At 45.0% G+C, this 27,385-nt stretch overlaps 2 protein-coding genes across 3 annotated transcripts in view; one reads left to right on the top strand and one right to left on the bottom strand.

Moving 5' to 3' along the window:
• The window catches only part of Dnah3 (dynein, axonemal, heavy chain 3), a 34,481-nt gene extending 9,653 nt beyond the window's left edge, over nt 1–24,828 (bottom strand). The window contains exons 1-36 of one of the 2 annotated variants that reach the window (NM_139680.3): nt 24,418–24,828; nt 24,157–24,360; nt 22,764–22,805; nt 22,419–22,688; nt 22,199–22,365; nt 22,038–22,138; nt 21,830–21,977; nt 20,916–21,032; nt 20,038–20,204; nt 19,683–19,974; nt 19,211–19,630; nt 18,989–19,154; nt 18,714–18,928; nt 17,436–17,626; nt 17,024–17,208; nt 15,836–15,953; nt 15,620–15,767; nt 15,317–15,474; nt 14,936–15,002; nt 13,096–13,986; nt 12,913–13,017; nt 12,679–12,849; nt 12,189–12,336; nt 11,718–11,816; nt 11,535–11,649; nt 10,190–10,358; nt 6,886–7,079; nt 5,891–6,093; nt 4,410–4,597; nt 3,905–4,075; nt 2,478–3,683; nt 2,269–2,412; nt 1,962–2,144; nt 1,213–1,418; nt 831–1,145; nt 528–759 (exon numbers count right to left, since the gene is read on the bottom strand). In NM_139680.3, coding sequence (NP_647937.2) covers nt 528–759; nt 831–1,145; nt 1,213–1,418; nt 1,962–2,144; nt 2,269–2,412; nt 2,478–3,683; nt 3,905–4,075; nt 4,410–4,597; nt 5,891–6,093; nt 6,886–7,079; nt 10,190–10,358; nt 11,535–11,649; nt 11,718–11,816; nt 12,189–12,336; nt 12,679–12,849; nt 12,913–13,017; nt 13,096–13,986; nt 14,936–15,002; nt 15,317–15,474; nt 15,620–15,767; nt 15,836–15,953; nt 17,024–17,208; nt 17,436–17,626; nt 18,714–18,928; nt 18,989–19,154; nt 19,211–19,630; nt 19,683–19,974; nt 20,038–20,204; nt 20,916–21,032; nt 21,830–21,977; nt 22,038–22,138; nt 22,199–22,365; nt 22,419–22,688; nt 22,764–22,805; nt 24,157–24,360; nt 24,418–24,637 — 8,136 coding nt within the window. In that variant the 5' untranslated portion in view covers nt 24,638–24,828. Of the gene's footprint in view, nt 1–527; nt 760–830; nt 1,146–1,212; nt 1,419–1,961; nt 2,145–2,268; nt 2,413–2,477; nt 3,684–3,904; nt 4,076–4,409; nt 4,598–5,890; nt 6,094–6,885; nt 7,080–10,189; nt 10,359–11,534; nt 11,650–11,717; nt 11,817–12,188; nt 12,337–12,678; nt 12,850–12,912; nt 13,018–13,095; nt 13,987–14,935; nt 15,003–15,316; nt 15,475–15,619; nt 15,768–15,835; nt 15,954–17,023; nt 17,209–17,435; nt 17,627–18,713; nt 18,929–18,988; nt 19,155–19,210; nt 19,631–19,682; nt 19,975–20,037; nt 20,205–20,915; nt 21,033–21,481; nt 21,978–22,037; nt 22,139–22,198; nt 22,366–22,418; nt 22,689–22,763; nt 22,806–24,156; nt 24,361–24,417 lie in introns of those variants that run through there. The other variant, NM_001144413.2, reaches the window with a different exon arrangement.
• A 798-nt stretch (nt 24,829–25,626) lies between these two features.
• On the top strand, nt 25,627–26,287 carry CG32235 (uncharacterized protein). The gene is made up of 2 exons (NM_168105.2): nt 25,627–25,826; nt 25,891–26,287. Exon 2 carries the CDS (start codon nt 25,999–26,001, stop codon nt 26,248–26,250), a length of 252 nt encoding a protein of 83 aa, NP_729038.1. The 5' UTR covers nt 25,627–25,826; nt 25,891–25,998; the 3' UTR covers nt 26,251–26,287.
• The last annotated feature ends 1,098 nt before the right edge of the window (nt 26,288–27,385 follow it).

The following is a 27,385-nucleotide window of genomic DNA, read 5'->3' as shown; positions in this document are numbered from 1 at the left end:
ATTATGGGCTGAGGTGCGACACCATACGCCGCCTTTGTTCCGCTGCCAATTTTCTGAAGCCCACTCATGTGCTCTTGATTTGCCATAATTTGAGCCCCTGCCTATGCAAATTACCGAGCAATAATCAAGTTAGTTCAACAATTAACCTAATTATAAATGCAAATTCTGGCAAAACAATGAGAGCTGCTTCCGTATTGAAAGCCCATTCGAGCCAAATTTAATTGTCCCGGCACTCGTTCGACAAAATTTTGAACCAACAACGGATCCCAGGCACTAATCTCTGCTTAATTTTCAAGAGTATTCGAATTAATTTCAATTTAATTTGGCAATTTACATACTCAGATTACCACGAAGTCAGAGAGTCGAAGTAGAGTCTTTATGGGTTTATTGTTCCCTACCCTGGCTAAGTTTTGATTACGAGGCGATTTACAACCTTATTAAAACGCCATTCTGATGGATTTGCATATCCACATCAATCCACTAATCGATCGGTGTTTTTACGAGCATTGGTTACCAAGTTAACTCACCTGTGCGTCGGAGAAGAGGAACACGGTGTGGTTAAGATTGAAGCTGGCCGACATTAGTATCTTTTTGAGGTCGTCGCGCCAATCCGTGATGGTGTAGCTCTTGGACACCTGCACCGTCATAAGCCGGCAGTCCGCTATGTAGGCGGCCAGACGCGCAGAGCTCCGACGTCCTGATCCTCCCATGCCCACCATCAGGATGTTGCCGCGCGGCATTTGCAGCACCCGGGAAACCCTATCACGATATGAAACATTGTTTTATTTAAAAAACATCAGTAAAATATTCTCAAAATTCCTCACACTTACCTGCTCACATGTTCGATAGCAAAACGGAACATGACCAAGTCCATTGGCGTACTCGAGAAAGAGTTGTACTCCCTTAGGTAGTACTTCATCAGTTTCTCCAGCTTCTCATAGGTATCACCCTCATCGTAAAACTTAGGCTCGGCATCCGGTTCCATGTAATTGCCGTAGAAGAGATTTCGTAGATCGTTGTCGGTCAGCTTTTCACCCGGTTCGATGCGCTCACCAAATGCCTGCTCCAAGGGAAAACGCAGATTGGATTTGCAGGCATCCACGGCCATTACGAGCAGACGATCTCGATCCTGTTGGTCCACCAAGCTGAAAATAACATGTAGCGATATTATATATTATGTAACTTATATGAGAAAGTAAACATCATACTGACCGGTCGTAAAATACGCGATATGTCTCATGGGCCCACAGGCGACCCAGCTTCTCGGGATCGGGCATCCGCTTGGGGGGCACCATCACGATGCCCTGGAAGACGCGGGTGATGTCCCGCAGGGAAAAGGAGTAGTGCGATTTTGCTGGCGTGGGCAGGAAGCTGCGAATCGCATCGCGGTACACACTGACCATAGCCTCCGATAAGCCCTGCGAAAGGATAACACTTACTCACGGCCAGGTGCAATAAAAAGCCCAAACACAAACGAAAATTGGAGAGAGAGACAGTCGAAGTTTTTGGGGAAATGGAGCTATAAAATACGCCATTTTAATTTTATTATGTACCCAACGCTTGGATGCTCGCCAAGCACGGCAGACGACACAGGGATGGACCATTGACTCCACTGACCAGACAATCATCCTCCAGTGGCTGTTTTGGTTCGCTTTTTACACGAATGCAAATGGCCCCCAAATATGAATTGAAATATAAATGTCTTCACATACGAAATTTAAATTTTAAGTCAAATTAATATTATTTAAACCCATTTAAATTATTTAGTTGATAGCAAAAATTTATCGTTGCGGAGTAGTACTATTTTAAACCGTATGTATGTCTTCAGTGAAGGAACAAGTGTTTAAATCAAAATTAAATTAAAATTATTTGATATGTGTAAGATAGAAGTCGCACTTAAATTCAAAAGCATTTTCTCTCTCTACATTTCGTTGTTTGGGCCACGAGGAAAAGATACGTACACGGGATAGCAGAGCCACCTTTTCCGGATAGCCCTTGGAAAAATGCCAATCACCAATCGTTGTGAATATTCGAACGATGGTTGAGTCCTCAAAGGAATCGACGGCCACCACGAACATGTGGCGATAGAGACGCGGAAAAATGAAGTTACTGCCACCCAAAGTGCCCATGGCGCACATCAGAGTCTGTCGAACGATTGGAGTTCATAGATGGCGTGGGGAGGAGCAGGAGGGCAAAGATGAAAACTTTACAGATAACTTATGGCCAGTTTATGGACGGAATAAGTTGTCAACTGGCAACACCACCTACCATGTCCACCAGCTCGATTTTGGTGGTGTCCACGAGATCCGACCAATAACCGTGATCCAGCCAAGTGCGGAGGAGCTCCAGTGGAGCCTGGGAGCCATAAGTATCCTTCGATGGCATGGCCACATCGTCGCAGAAAACAGTGCACTTTAATTGGCAATATTAAATGAGAATGAAAGTAATTATCATTATTAATTGTAAGCCTTAATCACCTTCTTTCCGAGTGAGGGTCCAAAAACTCCTTTGCGCCGCCTGTCCAATTTGCTCATAATGGTATCCTGTACCATTTGCGCCGAGGTCCGGGCTGAGAAGTTTATGACGTTGACCAGGTTGGCGAATTTGGGCATGGCCAGCAGATTGCTGGTAATGATGGCACTCTTTCCAGTTCCTGTTGGTCCAACGACCAACATGGCGTATGACTTGGAAATGCAAAATTCTTGCCAATAGGATATGTATCCCGTTTCTTTGGTGGGCACAATAAGCTCACTGATCTGGGCATTCTCGGGGAAATTGGACGTGGTGCTAGCGCTGTCGTCGCTCTTCTGCCACGTCCACCAGTTTTCAGCCTCATCGAATCGGTAGTCCAGGAAGAGCAGTTTCTCTGGGAACATTTGACCGCGGTTCAGAGAGAAGTACTTGGGCTTGGGGAAATTCTCATTCGAACCGTAGATAACCTTTCGCAGCAGTGCATCAAAGGTCTTCTGACCCTGGCCAGTGAGAGCCGAACAGTAGGCCCAGGCGAAACAGAAGAGGAACATTTGTTGGAACCAGGCTTGATTGAACTGCTTGTGCTTCTCTAGGAAGTGCAAGAAGAACCGCGAGAAGGTCTGGTACTGATAGATAGGTGAAAGTTCCAGCATTTGCTTGCACTGGGGCAGGAATTCCAAGGCCGCCGGCACCAACCACTCCGTCATGTCCTCGAACAGCGTCATGTAGATATCACCAAGACCCACCTTATTCACCAAAACATTGATGAAGCTCTTGTGGAGCGCCCGCCATCCCAGTTGCGATGGCTCCATGTAGATCATTCCGCAACGCGACACTGTGGCTGGCGATGCCTGCTCCAAGTCCGCCGGCTCGAACATCATGTTCATCAGCTTGGTCATCTGCATAATCTCGCCGGACATCAGGCAGAGTTTCTTGTTGTCGTCCAGCACGGTGTTAAGATTCTCGATCCACACCGCATCTACTGGTCCATCGAACATCACCCATGCCCTCTCCCCTTTGGGTCCTTGCACCTGCTCCCTGAAGGTTTTGGCCAGCACTCCGTCGTACCACTCATGGGAAACCGGATCGAAGCGCCCGTAAAGTTGGCCCATAGTTATGGCCTTTGGATTGATGATGCGGAATGTGACCGGGAACTCCTTTAATGTCGCCTCCTCGTCGGTGGAAACGTTTCGCAAAGTCTGCGCTAAGACCTAACGGAAATATTTTTATTTATAACGATGATATTAATACCACTTTTTCTCAAAACATGTATTTTAATATACATAAGACAAAAAGGTGGAAAGCTGCAATTAATTTATTCCTGTGCAGATTAAGTCGTTTGTTAACTCATTAATTCCAGGCCATTTAATTGGCTGGACGGCGAAATTAATAGGTATGGAGCATGAAGTGTTTCCGAACCATGGGTACTCACCTGGTAGGCAGTGGTCTTTCCGCCCATCGAGCCACCCACTATCATCAGGCCGTGACGCACCAGCAGCATCTCGTATATCTGCAGAATTTTCTCCAAATACCATGGCGTCGCCTGCAGATTCCGATCCGCCAGGTTGATGTGCAGCCACTTGAGTATGTCGCCACGTTGCGGCTATCCGGCATAAATAAAATATGAACAGTGGAAAATGGTATGCAGGCAGTTAATAAATGATGTTTAAGAATTTATAAAATGCCTATGGCCTGCCACATAGGAGAAAAGTTCTCTTTGAAAGATGAAGAATAAAATGTAGTTTCATATTAAAAAAGAAAAACCATCAGCAGAGAAGTGCTCAATATTTTTCGTAATAATAACCGCTGACCGATGTAAAAACCACTTTTGGATATATTTATAAGTAAACCATTATCGAATTAATTGACGACGCTTGCAGGTCATTACACCTGAAGAATGTTAATTGATTCAAACCGATGACTGTAATTTTGCTTACCATTGGCAGCTCAACGCCGGGGAATAGATCCATATAGATGCCGATGAAGAGAGAGATGTCCTGCTCCAGGAATTTTGGCAAATTGACATCCACAATGGCGCGCAGGACAATCTCCGGCTCCGGCAGGTCAACATAAAGCCGTCGCAGCGAGGCGGAGGCCAACAGAACGGACTTTACGGCGCGCATTCCTGGCAAATAAAGGTACAGTGAGACATCGATAAGAAACCAAGTAACAAGTAGAGCTTATAAGCGTAGTAATGAATTTTATATGTTGAGTATAGAACCATCCAATTAGTATGCCTGAAGACTTGCACTTTAACTCTAAAAAAAATCGTATTATTAAATTAGTTATTTAGTTAATTATAGGTTAGACTGTTTCCTTTGTAAGGCAGTGAGATCTGCGGAAGGTTGTGGGGCGTGGGAAGTTGGAGGTTTTGCCGCATTAGCTTGACAGTTATGCGAGCGCATAACTCAGCGCGAAGTCAGTAGGTTCAGGCATTCGATGATGCCGTTCCCGATGGCGACGACGAGGCGGGAGTTGCAATACCTGGAGTCGTCCAGCCCCATCCGAAAACCATTCCCTGCGCATCCTGGCCTCATCATTATAGCGCCAGGGAAATGCTAAACTTTCGCAACGTTGCAAAAACAGCTGGACAGGAATGGTGAGCGAGGGAAGGGGGCTTGTGGGGGGGGGGGGGGGCAACTAAATGTACAAATAGTTTTTATTATTACTTGGCAGAGCGGCAAATACAATGTGTGTGTCTATGTGCCATTTGTCTCTTACACATGCAACACAAAAGCGCAGCAAACTTGCAAGAAAGTTTTTCAATTTAAACTCAAAATAAGATACTGATCAAATGTACTTTGCACATAAACTTGCACACAGCTGCCTTCCTGCAATTGCAGCCAGCGGCCGGCAAAGGATGCACAAAGATGCACACGCACACTGGAAAGCCCGGACGGAGTGGCAAACACAGACATGTTGTAATGTCATATGACATGTTACGTCGTAAAAGGAGCAATATCTTTGCCTTGAAACAAGCGAGCAAAAGGATGCACGAGAAACGCTGAGAAGGAGACACGCACGCAGGACATGAGACATCCGGAAAGTTGGATCCCCACCAATCCCTCCAACAAAACCATACCGAACTCCCTCAAAGTTGAGCTGCATGGATGGAAAAAAACACATGTTGTTGACTACTTTTGCGCCTTATTAGCCAGGTGGAGCGACAACCTTGCCCTCTGACCAGGTCATGTCTAAAACCAGCTACATGCTATGGTGATTTTATGCTTCAGCGCAACGGAGTTTCCGGAACACAGAGAATAAAGTCAGTAGATTGAAAAGAAATTTTAGTTTGAGGATGAAAAATAGGATGAGGATGAAAAAGTATATAGTTTTCCCCCAATTTTGCACTTAAAATTAAACATATTATAAATATATTCTGGATTTTCCAGAATTTCTTCTGGAACGCTTTACTCACCGTAATCGTAGTGGGACTGCGAGGACAGCTGCTCGGAGCACAGCTTGTAGGCCTGGACAATCTTCTGTGAGAGATTCCTGGCCATATCGAATCCGTTGGAGTACAGGGTGATCTCGCCAATCATGGCGTAGTCCGGCACCATCATGGCCACTGTGCGGAACAGGACCTTCAGATTGTCCGGCAGCTCTGTTCGTCCGGCGTAGCTGTGGGCAAAAGTGCAGAATGAGCAGAGAAGACACCGGATTAGAGCCCGTTGGGCAATCAAATTCGTCAAAGTGCAAGTGCTAATGGCATAAATACTAAACACAGGCTCCTCACAGCTCTCCCAATTTCCCAATCCCTGGTCCTTCCAATGGCCAATAACCAATATGAGTGACTGCTCTTAAGGACGTCTGGTTGCGTGACAAATTGGCAGGCAGGCAGGAAAAAGCAGAGTGGTGCAAAGCAAAGCAAAGCGAAGCAAAGTACAAAAAAAGCACACTTCTAGCCGGCAGGAATGGCAAAGCAAAAGCGACGTCCAATCGAAATTAAGACCTTCGCTGAATGGCGCAATCAGTTACGGCCGGAGAGGGCTAGAACCAGGACCTGAATCAGAACCATTGGAGCAGGAGCAGGAACATGGGCAGGAGGATTCACAGGGCCTGGCTAATATGCATGTTTGTCGCAGCTGTTCCACATGCATGCCAAAGCAATAAATATCCCGATGGGAAAATCTCCAATAACGCAATAACTACCAATATCGGAACGCAGTGCGTCCACCTCCAAGTGGGTGGCTAATAGCCCTCTCCGCCGTGTCGTTCGTATCAGTCGTATCTACCGTATGGTAGGCTTACAAAGTAACTAAATGTATTTTCAAATGCCCAGTCCAACAGAAGGAAACAAACAAAAAAAAAAGTAGAAAAACCAGGAAGTGCGGAAAAAATGCGATGCGTGAAACCGCAGCTGCTGTTCCCAGCACTCAGGCATCCTTGCATCCCAAAAACCCCGCTACTCACCCGGGATTCATGGTTATGAATATGGAACAAGTCGGATCCAGTTTGAGCATCGTATCCTCGAAAAAGAATTTCACAACCTTGCGTCCAATGGCCCGCTGTATGGTCAGGATCTGTTGCGCCACCACGGAGAGCACCTCCAGCTCGATGCGGTTGAACTCGTCGAAGCAGGCCCAAGCGCCCGATTGTGCCAAGCCCTGCAAAGAATCCGTAGAAATGGGAATGGGCATGAGTGGATGAGGAGCAGTCTAAACATATACACACCCAGCGCGAGTGAACAATCCTGAATAGGGCTGCAAAAAAATAGCACACAAATAGAAACAGAAATTCCTGGACAAGAGTGCAAGGGAAATATCCTTGCACACATACACACACACACACACACCGCTGTTCGATTGGGGAAAAGTGGAAAAAGCAAACAGCAGCATAAACATTATTTTCTCTTTCTCATGGCTCGGTTTCTGTTTTCTGGTTCCTGGGGGCCAGCAGCAAAGCAGGGTCGATATGGCTAGTGGTACTGCTACCGCTACAACGACCCTTTGATATGCTTCCTTTTGCATGTTGCAATAAATATGCTGTTTTATCCCAGCTGGAAGCCTGCACCTCCCACACTCCAGCCCACTTTTCACCCGGAGCAGCACAAATAGAACGCCAAAGCAGCGAAACTGACCTGACTGCTAGCGCCATACCATCCCATGCCATTCCAAACCATATGAAGAGGGCGTCGCAGGTCGAAATCTATCAGCTATATATCCCCATGAGCTGCCCGATGGCCATGCATCGCAGTATCTATGGTTGGCCGAAGAAAAGGTTCGAATTTCCCCTTATTAGGGAAATCCTTTACGTAGAACTGTTGCTGCAAATATGAGGAGTTCTAACGAACTGATTTTTTTGTATCCTTTGGGTTTTCAATTATTGCAATAGCAACAAATGTTCTCTAGCAGTTTTAAATGAACTTCGTTTAAATAAGGGAACATAATATTTCATGCCGGATATTACATATATGCGGTAAATTTCTATTAAAATAAAGATGATAAATATATTTAAGGCATAAGTTAGTTTGACTATTGGCTGATTAATCTCGAAAACTAAATTGTGTGATTGTGCAGGTGAGTTTATGACCATTTTTTCAGAAATAAACAATATGTTGGACTTTTTGCCAAAAGGGAATTATATTAAAATGAAAATGATAATTCATACTCTCTATTGCTAATACAACTAATTTGGTTAATTGATACTCCCCCAAAAGCCTGTCAAAATGCTATACTAAACGAGGGGAGATTGGCAAACTTTCTTCTATAAAGCTGCCATTCAAACTAAAGCACAATGGGGAAACCATGGGGACAGCTGTTGCTGCTGACCGGCCATGGGCATCCACTTGACCACCTTTAAAGGTGCCTGCATGGCAAGTAGCTTCTGTTGGTCCTGCCCCAAGGACCTCCCCCTTTTCCCTCGATCTGCACTCCACACAAAGAGTTTACATTCTGTTGCGCGTTCGCACGCTTTTTGCAGTCACTGTTGTCCCTACACCCGATGCGGTGGCTACCGCCGTTCCGCTTGGCCCCACCATTGTACAATTAGCGCCTCTTTGCCTCCACCGGAGGTGCAGGACGCGGAGCAGGAGGTCCTGGAGGAAGAGCTGCTGTGTTAGGAACTTGTTTGTCCAGAGCACGGAAAAACGGTGGCTGTTGCCTTTGAACACTTTGAACTCCATTGAGAGTTGTTTGGCGCCAAGTGACAACAGTGATGGAACAAGTTTACCCACAGTAAAGGTATCAAGTACAAAATTAAAAAAGATACAAACTATCTCGGTGATATTCTGGCTAATAGAAAATTAATAATAGGATGTAGGATAGGATATTACAGAAATGATCCATCTCCATGACTCGCTATAAGAAGGACCATTGAATACATTGTTTAAATGTACATAAGTTTACTGTAAAATCTAGGAATTCATCCCACGAAAGTATCTTACCCAGAAGTGCAGTCATCCTGCCTGCTGCGGCAATAACTTTTTGCCATTCATTGGATGCGCCTTTTGTTCTGTGCGACATCCATTGTTGTGGCCATTTTATTTCCATTTAATTTATTTACGTTTACTTCTCCGGCTGGCACAGGAATTGCTCTCGAATATTTCGCATATTTTGTCAATTGCAAATTATTTGATTGTCGCAACATTGTTTCCCAGACATTCCCAGCCCGGCAACTAAAAATCAAAAACCGCATCGCAAATCGGCGGAGTGGGAGAGCATCGTGTGCTGGAGATTTACGACTTCCTAGAGATTATTAGAACAAATGCCAATCCAGTTGGTGACAAAGCGAGCGCAGAACGACTTTCTAAAGCCCCACTCGACTCCAGTCCGAAAACCAGACGCAGAGACCCAAATTAAGCAATAAAACGAATAAACAAATGTCCAAACTCAAGTGGATCCCAATCGCATAAATTCATTAATTTAAATTGAGCGGCCAGCGGAGCGCTGGCAATTTATGGGCTCTCCAATCGACGCAACTAAACTAAAGTTGCCGGTTCGGTCGGGTCGTTATTAATACAAATCCCATGCAAATGAACAAGAACACTAGGTGATCACTTTACCCCGACCACCTCATCATCGCCATCAAATGGCTCCCGTGTTTATGGGTCTTAGGAACTATTATGCAATTAGCCGTGTGAGCGTATTATGCGATTAGAGCCTATGGCAGCATAAATTTTACTACAAGATTTCAGCACCCACTTAAGATGTGCGTGTGTTTTTGGGGAATGGCAAATGGGGATGGTGATGGTGATGGGAATGGGAATGAAAAAGGGGATAGGGATGGATGTCCAGGAGGCAACGGTTAACGACCTGCAAATAAAAATTTGCATAAACTGAAGTGGAGGCGCACGAAGTGGTCTTTGGAAGAAGGCCGGCCATTACTTTCGCAAGCTGGCTAATTAGTCAACAGCCAGGGGAAAATACGATTATCCCGGTGCTGCTGCATAAATTTCAATAAACATACTATACATATTGTATACGTATAGTATATATATGGCAAGAGAATGGGGAATTGGAAGGGCGCATCGAAAGTCGGCTCCAGTGTGTCTGACATTAGTCCAATTAACTGGGCTCGTGCGGTATTGAAAGTCACGATTGTTGCGTGTGCCGCCGCATCAAGACGAGTTCTTTGTCTGATTAATGTGCTCCACTCGACTCTGCTTTCGGGGCCATCAATTAGAAAGCATTCGAGCAGCGAATCGCAGACAGCGCGACGCTCTTGAACCTCTTTATATATATGTATATAGATACAATCCGGACTTCGGGGGGCTCACCTTGAAGAACTTGCCCAGCGCCTTGTAGTCCAGTCCATCGGAGCAGTTGAAGACGACGCACTTCTTGGCCACCGCCTTGGCCAGATCCTTGCAGGTCTCTGTCTTGCCAGTTCCGGCAGGTCCTTCAGGAGCTCCACCCAAACACAGCTTCAGGGCGCCCATCAATGTGCTGCAATCGAGTGGGTTTTGGGAATTAATATAGGAAGCTCAACAAAGAGTTGATGGATGAGGCGGGAAAATGGAGTGGACCCTCGCTTTTAATATCTATTTCGGATTTTTTCCCATTTCTCACGGCAGCAGCTTAAAAAATTTTCATTTATGGGTGGCTTTTTATTGTGACCCAAATAGATAGAAATATTAGGAAAGTGGGTATATAGGGTTAATAATTGGAATTTATCTTAGTGATCATTGTATCACTTTACACCAGCTTAAAGCTGAACAGGAAACATTTAACCATCTAGGATTTATTAACTAAGTGTTCCAAATAAATATTGCTTATAAATTAGGAAGGGCATATAGCCTGAAAGAGCTTTAATGAACTTTAATGAAATTTACGTTTTTCTTAAACTTCACTTTACTTCTTTGAGGATACTTTATATTCGACTAACCAGCTCCGAATGTCATTTTAAACATTGCTCATTTTTTGTCGCTTGTTTTGCAAGTTCATATTTTTATCATATTGGCAGTGTCGGTGGGGTTGCTTGTGCATATATTTTTTAGCTTTTCCGGCATAGTCGCCATACAAATATCTATATACACTCGGTTATGTTTTTTGTTTGTCCGCTTTTGCTTCCCCCTTTTTTAACTATCCCGACATGGGTGTGAGTGTTAGTGTACGGCGTATGTGTGTGTTTGTGTGAAAAACTGTCCAACATTGATTTATTTGTTTAATATAAAAGTTTTATCGGAAACCCCATTAAAATGTCCTTTCTGCCGGCTTGCCAACGACGGCCTGCCAGCCAGCCTGCTGCCATTTCGTGTGTCCTTCCTTTAGTCCTGAATATTCCTGAATATGTTGTTCTTGTTGCTGTTGTTGTGTGTTTGTCGTAGGCAGCTTAAACATCAAAAAGGCTTTCAGCTCTTTTTGCGTATTTTGTTTGCAAAAATGAAAATAAATTTAAAATGCACCGAAATAAAATAAATATTTTCCCAATAAACGTGCCTGGCTTCTCTTCTGACTTTTAGATGCACTGTATATGTGGAAAGGAGGGGCTTTGGCAACGGTTTGTCAATTAATATTTTCGATATTCATACAGGGCATCGTACAGGTGTGGAGTGTTGGTTTTTTTTTTTTTTTGGTTGGGGATTTGTGTAAGATATATAGACTATGTTCTTGCATACAAACCGGTAGCAGCGATCCGTTAGGGGAGTTACCACCAAGCGGGGCAGGTTGCCCAAGTATTCCATGCCATATTCGACATCTGTGACCACCATGCTGACGCACACCCAATCCTCGTTTTCTGGAAATAAATCATGGATTTATAGTTGTGGTCTCTTGCTGAAACTTTGAGGCCCCAAGTAAACTCACTCTCGTTAACCTTCCAGTAGTATCGTAGCTGGGAGATCCAATCAAAGTCCTGGATGTTCGTAATCCGGCAATCCGTCAGGTATTTCACAACATCGCGATCTGGAAATATTAAACTACTTAATTCCCTATTAACATTTATGATACATTTCGTGTTTATAACTCTTGAAAAGTACTTTACAGAAAACGGTTATTATCCCATAGATTTAGTTGTATGAACAATTCTTGTGCAGTAACGCAAAAGAAAAAAGATTGCAATAATCATAAATATTAGTAAAATATGCATTATGTAAAAGCTCAAACCGGGTCATTTGCGGTTTTGTTTTTGGTCGAAACATTATTTAATTATGCAAACGTGTTGGGCTTGCGGTTTGGTTAAAGTGCGTTAAAATACGGTCAAGTAGGTTTCACTTTGAGGCATGGTACACATTTAAAATTTTACTTATTGTTCCACACTTCTTGCTCCGCACTCACCATGAACATCCAGGACAATCAGCGCCTCCACAGCAATCCGGACTCCGGCTTGCAGATCCGTGCGCACCAATTGCACCAGGTCGGCAATCTGCAGATTGGACTTCTCCAAATAAGCCGGCAGCTCCTTCGTCTCGATGGCCTCCTCCACCTGGGCGAAGTAAAGAAAAAAGATGGCAAGGAAAAGCATAAAGTGTCTGAGAAACTGCAGCGAAGCGAAAGCAAATAAAGAGCGAAATATGGTTTTCAATTTCGCTGCTTGCCAAACGCGAAAAAATTTCTTCTCTGAAAGTCAAAGCCCAAAAGGGAAGTGCTCACAAAAGAAGGAAACCCGGGGAAGGAGAAGAGGGTCAGAAGTGCTGAGGTCCAGCTAATCTCACTGTCAGCAGCACAGAGGGCTCTTCCCTGACAGCCAACTGATGGACAGTTGCTGTCCCACGGACAAGGTCCTTGTGGTTACCGCGGTTTTGCTGCCAAGTACTCGATGGCTCACCTCGTAGGTCCAGGCCATGCAGGAGATGCCCTGCACCACCTGACCGGGCCAACTGACCACCCAGGAGATGCGCTCCACCATGGCGTAGTCCTCCCAGGCCTCGCGCATCTGCTCCTTCACGCTGTCCAGCATCACCATCTCCACCTCCTTAAGCCACATCTCCACTAATCCCTAGGAAACAAACGTAAGTCGGTTATGGTGTTCCGCTTAAAGATTAAAAGACAAATCGCCTACATTGGCCAACTGCGGGTTAATTTTCCGCACCAGGGCCACACGCTCCTCCTCATCACTGACCATCTCCACGATCTCCATGTTATCGTCAAAGGTCAGACTGCCAATCTGTAGGAAAATTAATGCAATTTATAGATAAAGTTGGAAAAAGAGATACTACAGTATAAAAATCTGCGCCAAACTCACCCCTTCGAAACACTTCCTCAAATGGGGCTGCACACGCATGGGATCCTTGGTCTCGGAAAGAATCTCCAATAACTCGTCGTTGGACAAAAAGAAGAAGCGAGCGAAGAAAAGGCGCTTCTGCTCCAGATATGTGTTCAAGCCCTTTGTGACCGTTTCCAAGTCCTCGATGGCCTTCGTGAAGACTTCAAGCATTTCAGGATACTCGGTGGCAGCCATCACATGTCGATCCTTGAGCGTGTGCTTCATAATCTTGCGCCACAGCTTATCCACCGCCTTAAAGTTCCGCCCCTCCAAGGGCATTTGTCGCATGATGTCCTCGCTGCTGAAGATCGGCTCCAGGTACATCCAGGTGATCTGGACCTGTGTCCAAGCATCGATGATATTTTGAATGAGGAGCAGACGGGCTTCCCAGTCGTCCGCCTTGGAGCCCAAGGCTGTGATGAATGGGGAGCGTTTCATGGCCTGGGTTCGCATTATATGATCATCCAGCAGCGTTTGAATATCATCCAGGCTGGCCAGGATGTGCGTGTCCGAGTCGCGATACTGCAGCACCTCGAACATTACGTCCCTCCAGTCCGCCTGCATGATCCTCAGTCCATTGTTCAGGTCGTACTCCTTGCCCGCAGCATTAGCGATCTCTTCCAGCTGCGGCAGAATGCTCATGATATCCACATCAATCATGTCCTTCAGGGTGGGGAACAATTTCGGATTGACTTTGCGACCGAGTATCTTTGAGATCTGATCCCAATGCCGCTTCTCCAATCCATGACGGCAAATCGAGTCCAGGACGGGCAGATACACGCGGAACTTCTCGATCTTCATGCGCATCTGCTCGGCAGCTCGTTTGGCCACTGGATTGTAGGCCAACTGACGGGACAGCTTGTACATTATCTGGCGAAAATATCAGAGTTAGAGGGCGAACAGGTAAGAGTGGTTTCTTGAGCCACTCAAGATATTATAAGAAATTAAATTAGCCAGGTCGACCTGGTCAGGAACCGTATCTAAACGAATTGACTAATTATATGATTTAATTAGAAACTAATGAGGATGGTACTATAATTTTCTGAGGAGTTGACTGGTATGCATCTATATTATGGAATACTTTTTCAAAAAAATATTTAAAAAAAGATCGATATGGTATATATTAATCAATTACCCCTTAAGGTGCAAGGTTGCGCAGCTGTGAAGCTGAAAATAATTCGATTTCGCAAGGGTATTCAAGCTTTCGCCTGAGAACTGTTTTCTTCATTTTTTTGGGCTCCCACTTTGCCGCTTCAGCTGTGCCGAAAAATTCAATTCAACTGACTTTCCTTTTGCGCCTTTGTGCAGCTTTTTTTTTTGCGTGACTCCGAAAGGCTTCCCAGCTGACCCCGATGGGGGTCACATCCCCAAAATCCAGGGGATCCCCTTCCTTCAGCTACTCATCTTATGGCAGCCGCCAAATATGTTGGGTATTTTTTCCATGCATACTTTTCGGCTGCCAAGTGGAACTTTCTTTTTACAGCCAGTTTTCAGTTGGTCGTCGGTCGGGTTTGTCGGGTTTGTCCCTTGCTAACTGGATGGATGGCTACTATTGCTGCCTTAGGTGGTCTGAGGTTTTTAGTTGCATTTTAGTTGCTACATTGGCTTACAGACGGACATACGGGAGATAGGGGAAACACATAGGGGAGCCACAGGACGAAGGACGTAGGAGCCCATGCATGGGCAGTTGAGCAGGAGAAATCCGACAACAGCTCAAACTTTGTCGGTCCTTGCTCGTTTTTATTTCCGCCAGCTACTGAAGCCAGCGGAGCTACTGAAGCCCCCTAGAATGACAACTTCCGACTTTGCAACTACTTACCTTGTGCATATTCTCCACTTGCTCCCGCACGCCATCCGCATTAAGGCATTCGAAGCGCTCGAACATCCTGAAAGCAGCAGAAGAGATGTAAATAGAAGTACACAAAAAAAAGGACGAAATAAAGGAGCAGGGGCCGGAGCTGCAGTGGTGTCCTCATCATAAGCGCCAGCTTTCTGCTGGAATTCGCCCCCGGGTTGTGGGAATTGAGAGAGGGCCACTACGATTGGTATTGGGATTTGCGTGCAGCAATGTCAATGGAAATGACTGCCGGACTGGGGCCATTTCATTTCGGAATATTACGGAGCCCCGGGAAGTGTCACACTTCCCCCTCCGGCTGACAGAACTATAATTGCAATGGGCTTAAATGTTGCCGCTGCTTACCAAATGAGATAATCCTTTTCGAACTCGTACGAGGTCTTCCACAACTTCTCGATAGGCTCCATTTTCTCGATGATCTCGGCAAGAAGTGGAAAGGCGGAAACATCGATTTGGAGTAGAGTCTCCTCTGTGTTGATGGCCTTGGCCTCACGACTGAGATTCTGTAGGGAACATATGAATAATAATAATAATAATGAAGATTTTTAAATATGCTTGAATACTTGTATATGTCACTCCCAAACTAAGCCCCAACTAATCAACTCCAATCTTCCAAAAGAATACCAGCAAAGTATAGCTAATCCTTACCTCAATGGTGGTGAAGAGCAAATCGACCGTATCCACCCGCTCCTTGAGCTCCTCCAGCGTGAGCACATCCCGGATTTCCCGAATACGAAAGCCGTCCATCGTGCGCTTCTCCTGGGCCAGCAGCTTCTCGAACTCCATGCGCCGCTCCCTGCGGAATGTGTCGGCTTAGTATCTGGGATCTGTTCGGGATCAGAGTCTAATCGGTACTTCACTCACCGCAAGGCCAGCTCCAGATTATCACGCACCACCGCCAGGCGGGCGGCGCTCAGATCCAGGACCTCCTCCAGTTCGCCCGGCAGGATGAATGTGCGCGAGTTCAGATGAAGTTCGTCGCCTGCGGATGGGAGTGAGACCAAGACCAGACTGGATGACATGGCTCTCGATTGTACTCGCTGCTAATTAACTGCGCTTAACTCTTAATTAATTGGCTGCGCGAGACTTTCTTTTTCGGGGGATAAAATAATTAGTTATTCGAGTAGGTACGAGTATATTTGGCTGTGACAAGCTGTATCCGTGAGTATTCGGTGTGACAAAGCCACACACTCGGACGGACGGACGGGCGGCCAGATAGACAGGCAAACAGACAAACAGACAGGCAGTTGGAGCCGCAAATTCAGAGGGACTCAAGTACACATTGTAGCTATCCGAAAGATACACACGACACTTGACGATAACTGGCAATTGTCTGCGAGGATTTCTGTGGGTGTGAGCCCGTCTGCATTTGCTGGTTGTCAAAGCAACTTTCACACATTCATGAATTTGTTAAGCTCATTAAGTTGCATTTTCGGGGTTTTAGCGGAGCTCAATGTTTGGTGTCTCACCGCAAGTAATTATAAAACCAATTAGTAGACTCAGCTTGTTAGTTGAGGTTAATTATGTTAAGCGAAGCTGCACTTCCTGCCTTTCCTATGAGCCCATTTCCCTTCCGCATCACCTCTCTACCCAAAAGCCAAACACAGGGCAAAGCAAACACACTATCTACACTGCGGGATAATCTGGAATTATGATAATAATCTCTGTGACAGAAGTTAAAGGTTATAAGGTAGAAGATATCAGCTAAAGAAGTATAGAAAATATTCAAGTTCTGTATTCTATGTAAACTCGCCTTAAGACCTATTATTATTCTAGTTTATAAGGAATATTCCTAAGTTTAGAGGTTTCTGTAAAGGGTATGCAGTAACAAACATTTCTAACTTAATTAGCTCTGTTGTGTAATTTTATACATCTTTGTGGTTCAATTTAAAGCCCTAGAGATTGTATATCGTATTTTTCCCCAGTGTCTAGATTTTGGCCGGGATGCCAAGGGAAAGAGCTCGGCTGGCCAGCTGCAGCTGCACAAACAGCGGAAGGGAGAAAGCGGGAAGGCGAGAAGGAGGTCCTGACCAAACCAATTGCATCACTCACTGGACAGGTAGGTGTGTGTCAGCAGGAAGACGACGCGCTTCAACACGTTCTTGATTTCATCCTTGATGGCAAATATGCGCATCTCCCGGCAGTCGTTGATGTAGTTCTGCAGGGCCACCACCTCGGGCGTCTCCTCCGGCCGCTCGCCGGCCTTCATCGACATCTCCTCCAGCTCCTCACAGATGCTGAAGTGGCAGAAAAGAGTCGGGTAAAAAATCAGGTAGCGTGCATGCACACATATATGTATGTATAGAGCAAAGTTATCTATTAAGTGGCATTGGGGGGCAGTCAGCATAAAAGTTAAGTGAAAGAGCACTCGCACTTCATTTAGCTGATGCTGATGCAATCTGTTCTCGCCGCTTGGTTACTTGGCTACTCGGACACTCGGACACTTGGCTACTTGGCTACTTACGCTCGATTCTCGTTCCAATTGAGGGCTTTGTAAAAATCAATTATGAAATCGTAGATTTCGCGCACATACATCCGCAGCGATAGCTTCACGTGCCGATTATCCAGCATGAACAGGTTGAGCGGAATGAAATCGCGCAGATAATAGGTCGTATCGCTCACGGCCTGCAATTTTTTCAACAGCTCCTGGACAGCCTAAAGGACATGGGCGGCACATCCAAAGGGGGAGGATGTAAATAGGGATATGTTAATAAAACCTTTAAAATTCTATAGCTGCATGGCAATGTTACTTTGATTAAATGAACTCATTTGATATGCTCCCTATACATATTTAAATTTTTGAAATACCATTACAACATATATTACAATTTCATGTATGCAATTCAATTTTAGCTCTGTAATTAAACTCAGTCAATATTTGTCAACTAATTACATTTACAATAGTCAATTAAATTAAATAAACTATTTGGACAATACGAAAGCATATTAATGCCCATATACTTCTTTGCCGTTGAAAACTTTATGCCGCACTTTAAAGTCCTAATAGAGTTAGTGCCCTGCGGATGCATCAAGCGATTGAACCCCCTTTTCAATCACACGACTCCACCAATGATCCACCAATGGGTGCATCGATGGTGGTGCAGACCGAGACGCACTCGCATTTCATGCATCGACTGGCAGCAGGCAGCAGGCGGCATACACGCAGTCGGAAGTAATTTTTATTTTATATAAATTGAGCAAAAAACCAAGCCGAACCAAACGAATCGAGAGGAGAGGAAATTGCTGGTCGTTTCATAAAACTTAATGAATGCGAACTGCAATTGCAGTTGGGCCAGACTGGGGGAAGTAAATTGAGCGTATGATATACGTTTGGCAATTCACGGGACTGTCTAAGTATAACAGCATGCCCAACTTTGTAAAATCAACAGGCTGTGCGAAGCCAAACAGTGACTAATTAAACATTGCACACAGCTAACAAAATGCCAGAAATTAACGAAAGGCAGAGGAGCACGGTTCGGCAGGCGCTATAATCCGGATTCCCGTCGAGGTGGAACTTGTCAAATTACACAAACTGCCAGCCATTTTCCAACTCCCAACTCCCGTCGACTGCTACTTGTCTGTCTGTCAGCAGTCTATTAATATTCCATAATGAAATTTTATGTTAATTCTACGCATCATTGCGTGTAATCAAATCGAAATAAATAATTAAATCCATTTCAAGACGGGCCTGGGGCTCACAAAGCGCTGATTGCCACCAGGACGGATGGACGGATGGACTCACCCCAAGTTCCGGCAGGTTATTCTCGGTCCAGACCTTCTGCACCATGGGCAATATTAACTTTTGGAAGAGTCCAAAGTAATACTTGTAGACGGGCTTCAGGTAAACGTGCACTCCCTGCCAGTTGACTTTGACAATCTGCTCGACTTTCTCGCAGAGTTCCAGAAAGTCCACGTGGTCTTCATCAATGAAATGCAGAAAGCCCTTGGTTTCGGGTTCTGCAAGCCAAGGTTATATCTTACAAACAAAGTGTAATAAGCATATGTACTGTTACTAACCACCGCCAGACATGACAAACTCGAGGCGGGGAATTTCATAGCCCACTGCCAAAATACTCTTGAAATGCTCTGTAAAAATTCGAGGCAGCTCCTGCATATAAGGATATATGTAGAGCTTATTCGAGTGATCCAGTTCAAACTGAGCCACATCATCAATATCAGGAACCTGTAATTACTCATTTTAAATTACTTATTCCTATCATTACAGTTCAACATATTTACATTTTCCACAAACTGGTTGACTTGCGGCTGCTGAAAAGGATCAGCGTCGTCCTCATCATAGACATATATATTCGAGGCGGGTCTGACTCCAGGACCCATGTTGATGGGCTCATGATCGAAGTGGGCACCGACCACAGAAGCAATAAGGGTCATTAGCGGTATCCTCTTCAGCTTCGCGTCGAACATGGAGTACTTTTCGATGCGGTTGCCACCCTTGAAGGCGCACAGAACCTTGAACAGGTAGTTAATGCTTTTGCTAATGAGGCTGTTCAAGTGTCGGGACATCGCCGAGTGGATGCACCGGAAGAGCATGGCCGCACGTCCTCCATACTTCCCCGACATGGGCACCAGATCCTTCCAAGTGCCACGCATCTCGTTCATAAGGTCAGCACATCGTGGCAGCCAATCGTTGAGCAGCAACTTAAAGATAAAATTTAATAAAAATTAATCTCATAAAATTAGATATACTTACATCCCGAACGTCGGCACAACTCTTCTCAATGAAAACCTGGACAGTATCTGCATCCAGTGGCCGCTGAGCCAGAAGTAGCTGACCCAGATCTACAACAACCAGATCCTCATATAGATCGTGCCACAATCTATTCAGTGCCTGAACCGTCGGATGTGTGGTCATGAGAACTTCACCAATACGAGCCTTGCCCCTCAGGAGGTTGGAACGCCAGGAAACTGGCGGTGATATGGTCAGAATGGGAAACTCTGGGGGTTCCCTTTCCAACTGCAGACGCCTCCTCTCCATATTAGACCTGCAGATCAAAGATAATCAATGTCCGTATGAATGAGGTCAAATCAAGCCAAAGATGACCCACGATAAGAGGTAGTTCAGGAAAGAGCGCTTGACATAGTGCCGGAAGTCCTCCTGTAGATCGATAAGGCACACGATAATAAGGATGGCGAGGTCCTGACGCACACCGCGGTCCCCCACGAACAGGTAATCCATTAATATAACTTCTGGCGGCAGTTTGGGCCAATCTCTCTGTAATGAGTTGATTAGACATGGTTGGGGATGTGGTTGAAAAGGGGACGACAGGTGGTATAAACTTTGTTGGCGCTCCAAGGAGATTTTGGAACCATGTGGTTAGAATACAGGTGGATGGGGACTGAATTCTCTGCGGAGCATCTTTGGATGCTCATTAACCCGCCTTTGCCGGCACTGATTTGCCGGTGCTGATGGCAAGTGCTTGGCTTAAATCCCTGCCAAAGTTTGTTTGGCGCTCACGTCAAAACATCAACACGCGCCTCGTCACTTGTCATCCCAGTTTCCCCCATATCTCCCATCTCCCAACTCGTACCATCCAATTCTGGGAGCATGTTTAATATGCTCGCACTGCCGGCAAACTTTTTCGACGGCAAAACTTCTGTCGAATTCTGAGCCAGTTAAGTTTACTAATAATGTCTACGCTACACTAAGTTGGGAACGCCTTTTATATATTAATCTGTGTTGCCCACCTAGTTGTTTTTAGTCAAGCCTGCTTATTAACATTAACCTCCAATAAACTTTTGTAGCTTACTTAAACTTAAATACATGATACAAGTATTGAAAAATAACGTAAAGGTGAATTAAAATGTAGTAATATGAAATAAAGTGCAGTCTTAAATAGTATTAATTTTGCAGGAAAAAGATTAAATTGTATTAAGATTAATAAAGTGTACCATACTATAGATAGCTATTTAGTCAGTTACTCACCTTTTCTTTTACTATAAATTGGTAGGCATCCTGCAGAAGGGCGCTCCTTGGATTGATGCGTCTGAAGGCCTTTCGGATGAGGTGTGAAGGATACGTCGCCAGTTGCACTATGGACATCTGCATGGGGGATAAACATAGGGATTAGGTTGTGGGCGGAGTGCAGTCATTAAATCGGGTGTGATTCACGCCATCGCCACACAAGCGGTTTCCCTTTTTAAGAGCTAATCACGTTATTCATAACTCAGACCAAGCCCCTCGGACCATAATATTTACGAGGTATGAATTATATAATTTTTATAAGCACGTTCCGCGAAGCAGTGTTGCCAATTCATCCTTTTTCCCGCCAGTTTTGACCAAGTATATTTCAACCATATAAGGTATCAGCATCCGAGTCGATCTAGCCATTTACGTCTGTCTGTCCGTTAGTCCGTTCCAAAGCAAGTTAAGATTCATTTCTTTTTTGAATTGCTTATATTCAAACCCACCTTTTTTTGTGGAAATTGTGAGCAACACTGCTCTGAAGCAAAGGCAGTCTAATTTACTCACACGCCCACGCACACATATTTACATTGTATGGACTTTATTATTATCATTTTTTATGGACAAAGACACAAAGATACGGACACGGTCATGGATATGGATATGGACACGGTGGCGAGGAAGGATACGGAGCAACACACGGAAACGGAGCCAAAGTCAGAGTCAATGATAAAATTTATTTGCGCCCGACGCTGGTGCTCACATTTGATGGGTATTTTATGGTCTCGGTCAAGGAGTCATTGCGGCTGGGTATTTCGGTTTCATTTTTCATACCGCCCATTTATTTGTTGCATTTGGCATATGTTTGGTCAGTTGCATAATTCCGAAATACATTGCGAGACGTGGCACCCTAACTATCTCTCATCATAACTCACACTTTTCAGCAGACACTGGTATCGCTTCTGTATCTTCAGGGTAAAAAGCTTTTCCGCTCTTGCCAGCTCTACTCGGTATTTAGCCAACATTTTGATCTTTTGGTCATCAGGATCCACCGGTTGCAAGGGTTGCATGTACGGAAAGTGGCTGTATCGGAAAGTTTTTAATAATTGCTATTAACTTGAAATGAGGGAAATTGATACTCACGTTGCTTCCATCCTTTTGAGACAGCGCAGAAACTCCTCATTTGTGGCAAAGTCCTTACGATGTATGCGACACTTGCCGACATAGCAATTCTTTTTCTTTCCCTATGTAAAATAGGTTTTTTTTTTATAACAATATAAGAAATGGCAAAAAAAAACACATACCACCAATATACCTGCCGACCTAAGGATTCGATTAGTGTTGTCCTTACAACTGGGCGGATCGGGATATTTTGTGAGTCCATGACCAATTTTGTGCTCTGCTGCTTTCAGCACTGGCTCGATTAGCTCATCAATTATTTTCCCAACTCTCATCAGTTCGTTGCGACATTCTGTAAGGACACCAATATAATTTGAATTAAAAAATATATAATTAAGCCCCTACCCTGCGGCGTTCGAAAGGCATAATGATCGCCGGCCGTGAACTTTTCCTTCTTGGGAGGTCCTCTCATGTTGTTGACCCGCATGTGGCGGGCAGAGGGAGTTCGATAGGCTCCAATCAGCTCCGAAGGGGATCCGTGCTGGCGCCTCAGCTGGTTTGTCCACAAGGAGGAACTGGTTCCGCAGCCCGGATAGAAGATGCGCACCCTGCGATTGCAGTAGATTTCCAGGAGGTGGCTGGTCATTTCATAGATCTCCTGCTCACTGGGACGCACTGCGCCACACATGTAAAGGGGGTGTCAAATTTTTAATAATGCACACTGAGTAAATATGCACGCTTATTTATTACCGCCAGTCATCCATTTGTCAATCCAGGGAAATTGATTACAGGCTGCAAGCGAATAAAAAACAAACCAAAGGCAGGTGATGGTAAAAAATAATGCGTAAAATTGAAATTGAAAATCGTATTTAATATTTGCCCACGAATATGACATGGGTCTGTCTGCACTTTTCGAATTTGATTTTCCCCTTTTCTGCGTGACTTTCGACGTGCCTGAAAGGCAGGGCAAATAGGTTTGTTTGCGCAACATGAAATTGTTTTAAACAAGAGTCACGGCAGCAGAGTTCGATTTTTAACTGATTAAACTGGAATTAATTTCCATTGCGGGCCTTTACAAACGAAATTCCCCCGGGCCAACTGGACATCTCTGGCTATCTGTGAGTTTGTTTGTCGTATTTGCATGCTAATGTCTATTGGCAACACGCTTTTATGCCATTGTGTAACCGGATCCCTTAATAGACCACGCCCACCGCCCACTGGGACGGCGCTTCCATGCTCGCATTAAATATTAAAAAACTAGACACAAAAATTAAACATTTTTATTACAAACTAGCGACAAAAGTCGAGACTGCAGGGAGATATGGTTTTCATGTGGGAATATGCGAACAAGAGTTGCTCTTTTTCTATTCTTTCTAGAAACTTAAGTAAAAGATAGGCCAATTTAAAAAGTTTAAATATTATTTTTAGTGTAAAGAGTTCGGAGTCCTTGAGGAAATGCCAGTCTTTTGGATATTCTGATAGTTCTGATACAATAACTAAATTAAAAGTACCATATATTCCTTCAAAGTAACAACCAAATTACACATTTTGCAAAGAGTATGCAACGAAAAAAACGCCAACATAAAAATGTTTCATGTAAATGCTAAATAAAACACTATGATAAACATGTTGTAGAGTCACTCGACCCGACCTTCGTCCTTGCCCTACGAGTCCCCCTCGCCCACCCCCGCTGTCTACCCTTGAGTGCCCTGCACTCCCAAAGGATATTCAAATAAATGTCATACGCATTTGTTTTTCGGTTTTGCCTTTTTTTCTCATTTCGGTTATAAAATTTTATGTTAAAAGGATAATGTTTGGAATTTTTATGTTTACAGGTGAACAATTTTCCAGCGAGCTGCGCTGTGGGAGTCGGAAAATGGGAAAGCTGGCAACAGAAGGGGGTAGAGCAGCGGCCAAGAAGGAATTGGGAGTTGGGCGAAAGCAGCACCTTCAGTCGGGGCATGTTTTCGCATTTAATAAAGTATTAAGTGTTATGTTTTTGCGGTAAAGTTCTCACTCATTGAATAACACGAAATGTGTGGCAATTTGTTTGGGGCATTTACCCATTCCCAGCACACCTGGTTTAATGCGCAAATGTTGTTCCACTTAATTGTGGCTTTCCCCCGGAAATGTTCCTACTTACCAGTGGAATCAAAGTTGTATAAATGATCCTTGGCATCGCGCAGCATCTCGAACTGCTCGGGCATGATAATATCCTCCAGTTGCAGCTCCTGCAAGCTGTCATCATCGCACTCATCATACTCATCCTTCACGTTATCCAAATCGTATCGGTGGAAATCAAACTCCCGATTGCAATGTCCCACTATTTTGTCTGTCTGCATGTGAGCTAAGTATAAATTGGTATTTAGTTGTGGGAAGTTAAAGTGGCATAGAGGAGCCTTACATATCTTCTCCTGCAGGAACTCCTTGACAGGATCCAGTGGCAGTTGGTCAAAGCCATAAGTCAGGTTGTAGAAGGGGCAGTCGTTCAGCTGGCGCTTTTCGCCCTTCTTCTGAGCCTGCGACACTCTGGGCAGATGGAGAGTTCGTTTCCTCCTCAGCTTGTCATCCTGCAGCCGAGGATCACAGTATGGACGGCGCTCTGGCGCTACCTTCTTCTGCATGGCGAGGGCATGGATTGATTTGGATGATTTGGTTTGGTCAGGGGGAGAACCTCAGGGACGGTGTGCGCGTGATCCTTCCGCTGATGCTGGTTTGTTAACGAATCGTATTCAAAGCCAACACAACGAAACACGATTTCTAGTCTGCTTTCATTTGTTTCACTCTGTGCGGGGCATACTTTTCTCCGTTCTAGAAAAATGGAAAACAAAACCCGTAGCTCGGATGGCAAAAGTTTGCACAGCAGCAGTGGAAGCGAAATATTTGCGGGCCAGCGATGAACGTGAAATGTTTACAAACAAAGTCGAGGCCCAGGCATTGGGCATGGATGGCCATGGCAACGGAGGACCCGCGGGCCAGGAGCCCGGGAATCGGGGGCGTACGTGTAACCCCGGCAACCAGGACCGGCTGCAAAAGCTGCTACCGGAGCTGGAGACACCCCGACACTCCGTCAATGCTCGCCTTTCAACGTCCTCCGCTCAGCTCGATAATATTTGATATTTGTGTCTGGCGAAGGGATGGCTTCCCAGGGCATCAACTGCAGTCACAGTTGCAGGGAGAATATTGGAAAGCAAGTGCATTTTCGGACAATATGCAAAGACAGGAATTTGGATCACAATAATTTAAATATTACCTTGTTTCGAATATATCCATTTAATAATAACAAAAATATGAGGTATTTACATAATACTTTATCTGTCTGATTTTTTCTCAGTGTAGTCCAGAGCGCACGAAGCAGGCCGCGTTACCTGGCAGCTTTTCTCGAATTGTGCACACATTTTTCAATAAAGCGCTGCAACTGCAGAAAAGCTGGTCCTGGTGAAGCTACCGCTGGCATTCTGTATATTTATTATCCCAACTGTCTGGCAAAGGAGCAGCAGGACGAGCAGGACTAGCAGGAGCGCCGGGAACAACGGAAGCATCGACTCGTCATTGAACCTGATGATATGTTGACAATGATGGAAAATAATAATGCTCGACCGGGGCTCGGCGTGTTCGGAGCTCCCTAATAGGGTTGCAGCTGAAGGGGAGAATCGCATACATAATGCTACGAGGCAGCATAATCATGAGCCGATTTCACAAGGAGATCCTATTGCATTTCGGCTGCCAAAGGAATTTACTTTAACAAAGACGCTTCAAGTGGCATTGGTGTTTTGAGCGACTGAATTGCGAATAGAGCAGCAATTAATTGTGGTAAATTAATTGGAAATTTGATTAATGGTCAATTGCGGTTACCTCACCTTTGTCTTCCTTCCAGGACAACGCATTTTGGCTTTGAGAGCGCAGTAAATGCGGTTGCCACACATGCGAAAGTTAAAGGAAATCGTGTGTGTTTTAAGGTGACAAGTCGTGGGAATAGCCAGGCATGCGAAACCATCAACGCAGGCCGGGAAAAGCAGGATTCAGGTTCCCGTATGCAGGTCATCCGCCTGTCACGTGCCTAAGCGCACCGGACAACGCAATGCAGGTGCCACCGACAGGTCCTTCGGGGATCGAGGTACCTGGGTGTGGGCTTTCCAGCTGCAGTGCATCCAGAGCCATGCGTGACAAATATTTATTAACTGCCACAACTGCCGGGCATCGGCTTAGAGGATTGATCTTGGCATTAGAGAGCTAATAAAAAATTGATTCCGACTTCGTCAATTGTCACAAATAATGATTACCACGCATTTTCGAACACATTATCCTGAGGGGGGCATGACACGCATCAAATTGCATTTAGTTTGTCATTGGCCTTCTTCTGGGTGGGTTGACTTTTTTGGCTGATTGGTGGTTCGGTCTATGGGCTTTGCCAAACAAAGGGCCGTAATTCGACGGCTGTCAGTCACGTGACCTCATTGCTGAAAATACACAATGGGGAGGGACAACATCATTATTAACAAAGTCAACGAGCAGCAGAGCAACAGAAGTCCGGAGGAGCAGCATCGTTTCCAGCCTGCGAGTATGCAACACTTTTCCACCGGAACGGAAATAAGTCGAATCCAATCATACCCTAAGAAGCTTAACTTCCAGGGGACGTCGTTCTTCGCATCTCGGGTTTGAGGATGTATGAAATTGGATATTCTTTGCTCATTCACATACTCATACTCAGAAGAGGGAATAAATCATGGTAAGAGATGGCATATATCACTGCTGCTGGTGGTAAGTGGTGAACATGATAATATTGCATTGCAACTTTATCTTTAAGAACTTTAACTCTTAATAAATTCAAATTTTAAGGTAAAACTTCTTTAAAACCCCATATAACCCAAGTAGATAGAGTATAATTAAAGAACTGCCTTGTCAAGGCAAAGTTTTCCTTTTTTTTCTGCCCAGTCTCACTTTTCTTTCCCCGCTCCATTCTCCATTGTTTATTTGCCTCGATTCCGTGTTTTTTTTTCCGTTTGCTGCCATGGCGAATCGCATTTTGTCCACGTGATTAATGGGCAGCAGTAGAAGACGTCGCGACTTGAAAAATTACATTCAAAATAAACGACAGAGGCGTCGTGGTCGGCGTTTTAAAACGGCCGTCACACGTGAGGGTTGGGGGCGCAGAAAGGCAGCGGCAGGGGGTCCAAGGGCGTGAGGTGGGTGGCGAAGGATAAGGATATCTGGCAGCAAAATTCATCCTGACGCACGTAAAAGATGCAACAGGAGCAAGAGCAAACACCGTGTGATTTACACGCAACCTACGGTGGGGGTGGGGTGGAAATGAGTGAAAATGGATGGAGTTGGGTGAAAGGGTGGGGTTGGTCGGGGGTCATAGTGCAAAT

This window comes from Drosophila melanogaster, chromosome 3L (genome assembly GCF_000001215.4).
Source record: "Drosophila melanogaster chromosome 3L".
NCBI classification, from domain to species: Eukaryota; Metazoa; Arthropoda; class Insecta; order Diptera; family Drosophilidae; genus Drosophila; species Drosophila melanogaster.
This window is presented reverse-complemented; position numbering and strand designations above follow the sequence as displayed.

What these genes read in the sequence shown, in the direction of transcription:
- CG32235 (NM_168105.2), top strand. Translation starts at nt 25,999, where the DNA reads ATGCGAAACCATCAACGCAGGCCGGGAAAAGCAGGATTCAGGTTCCCG.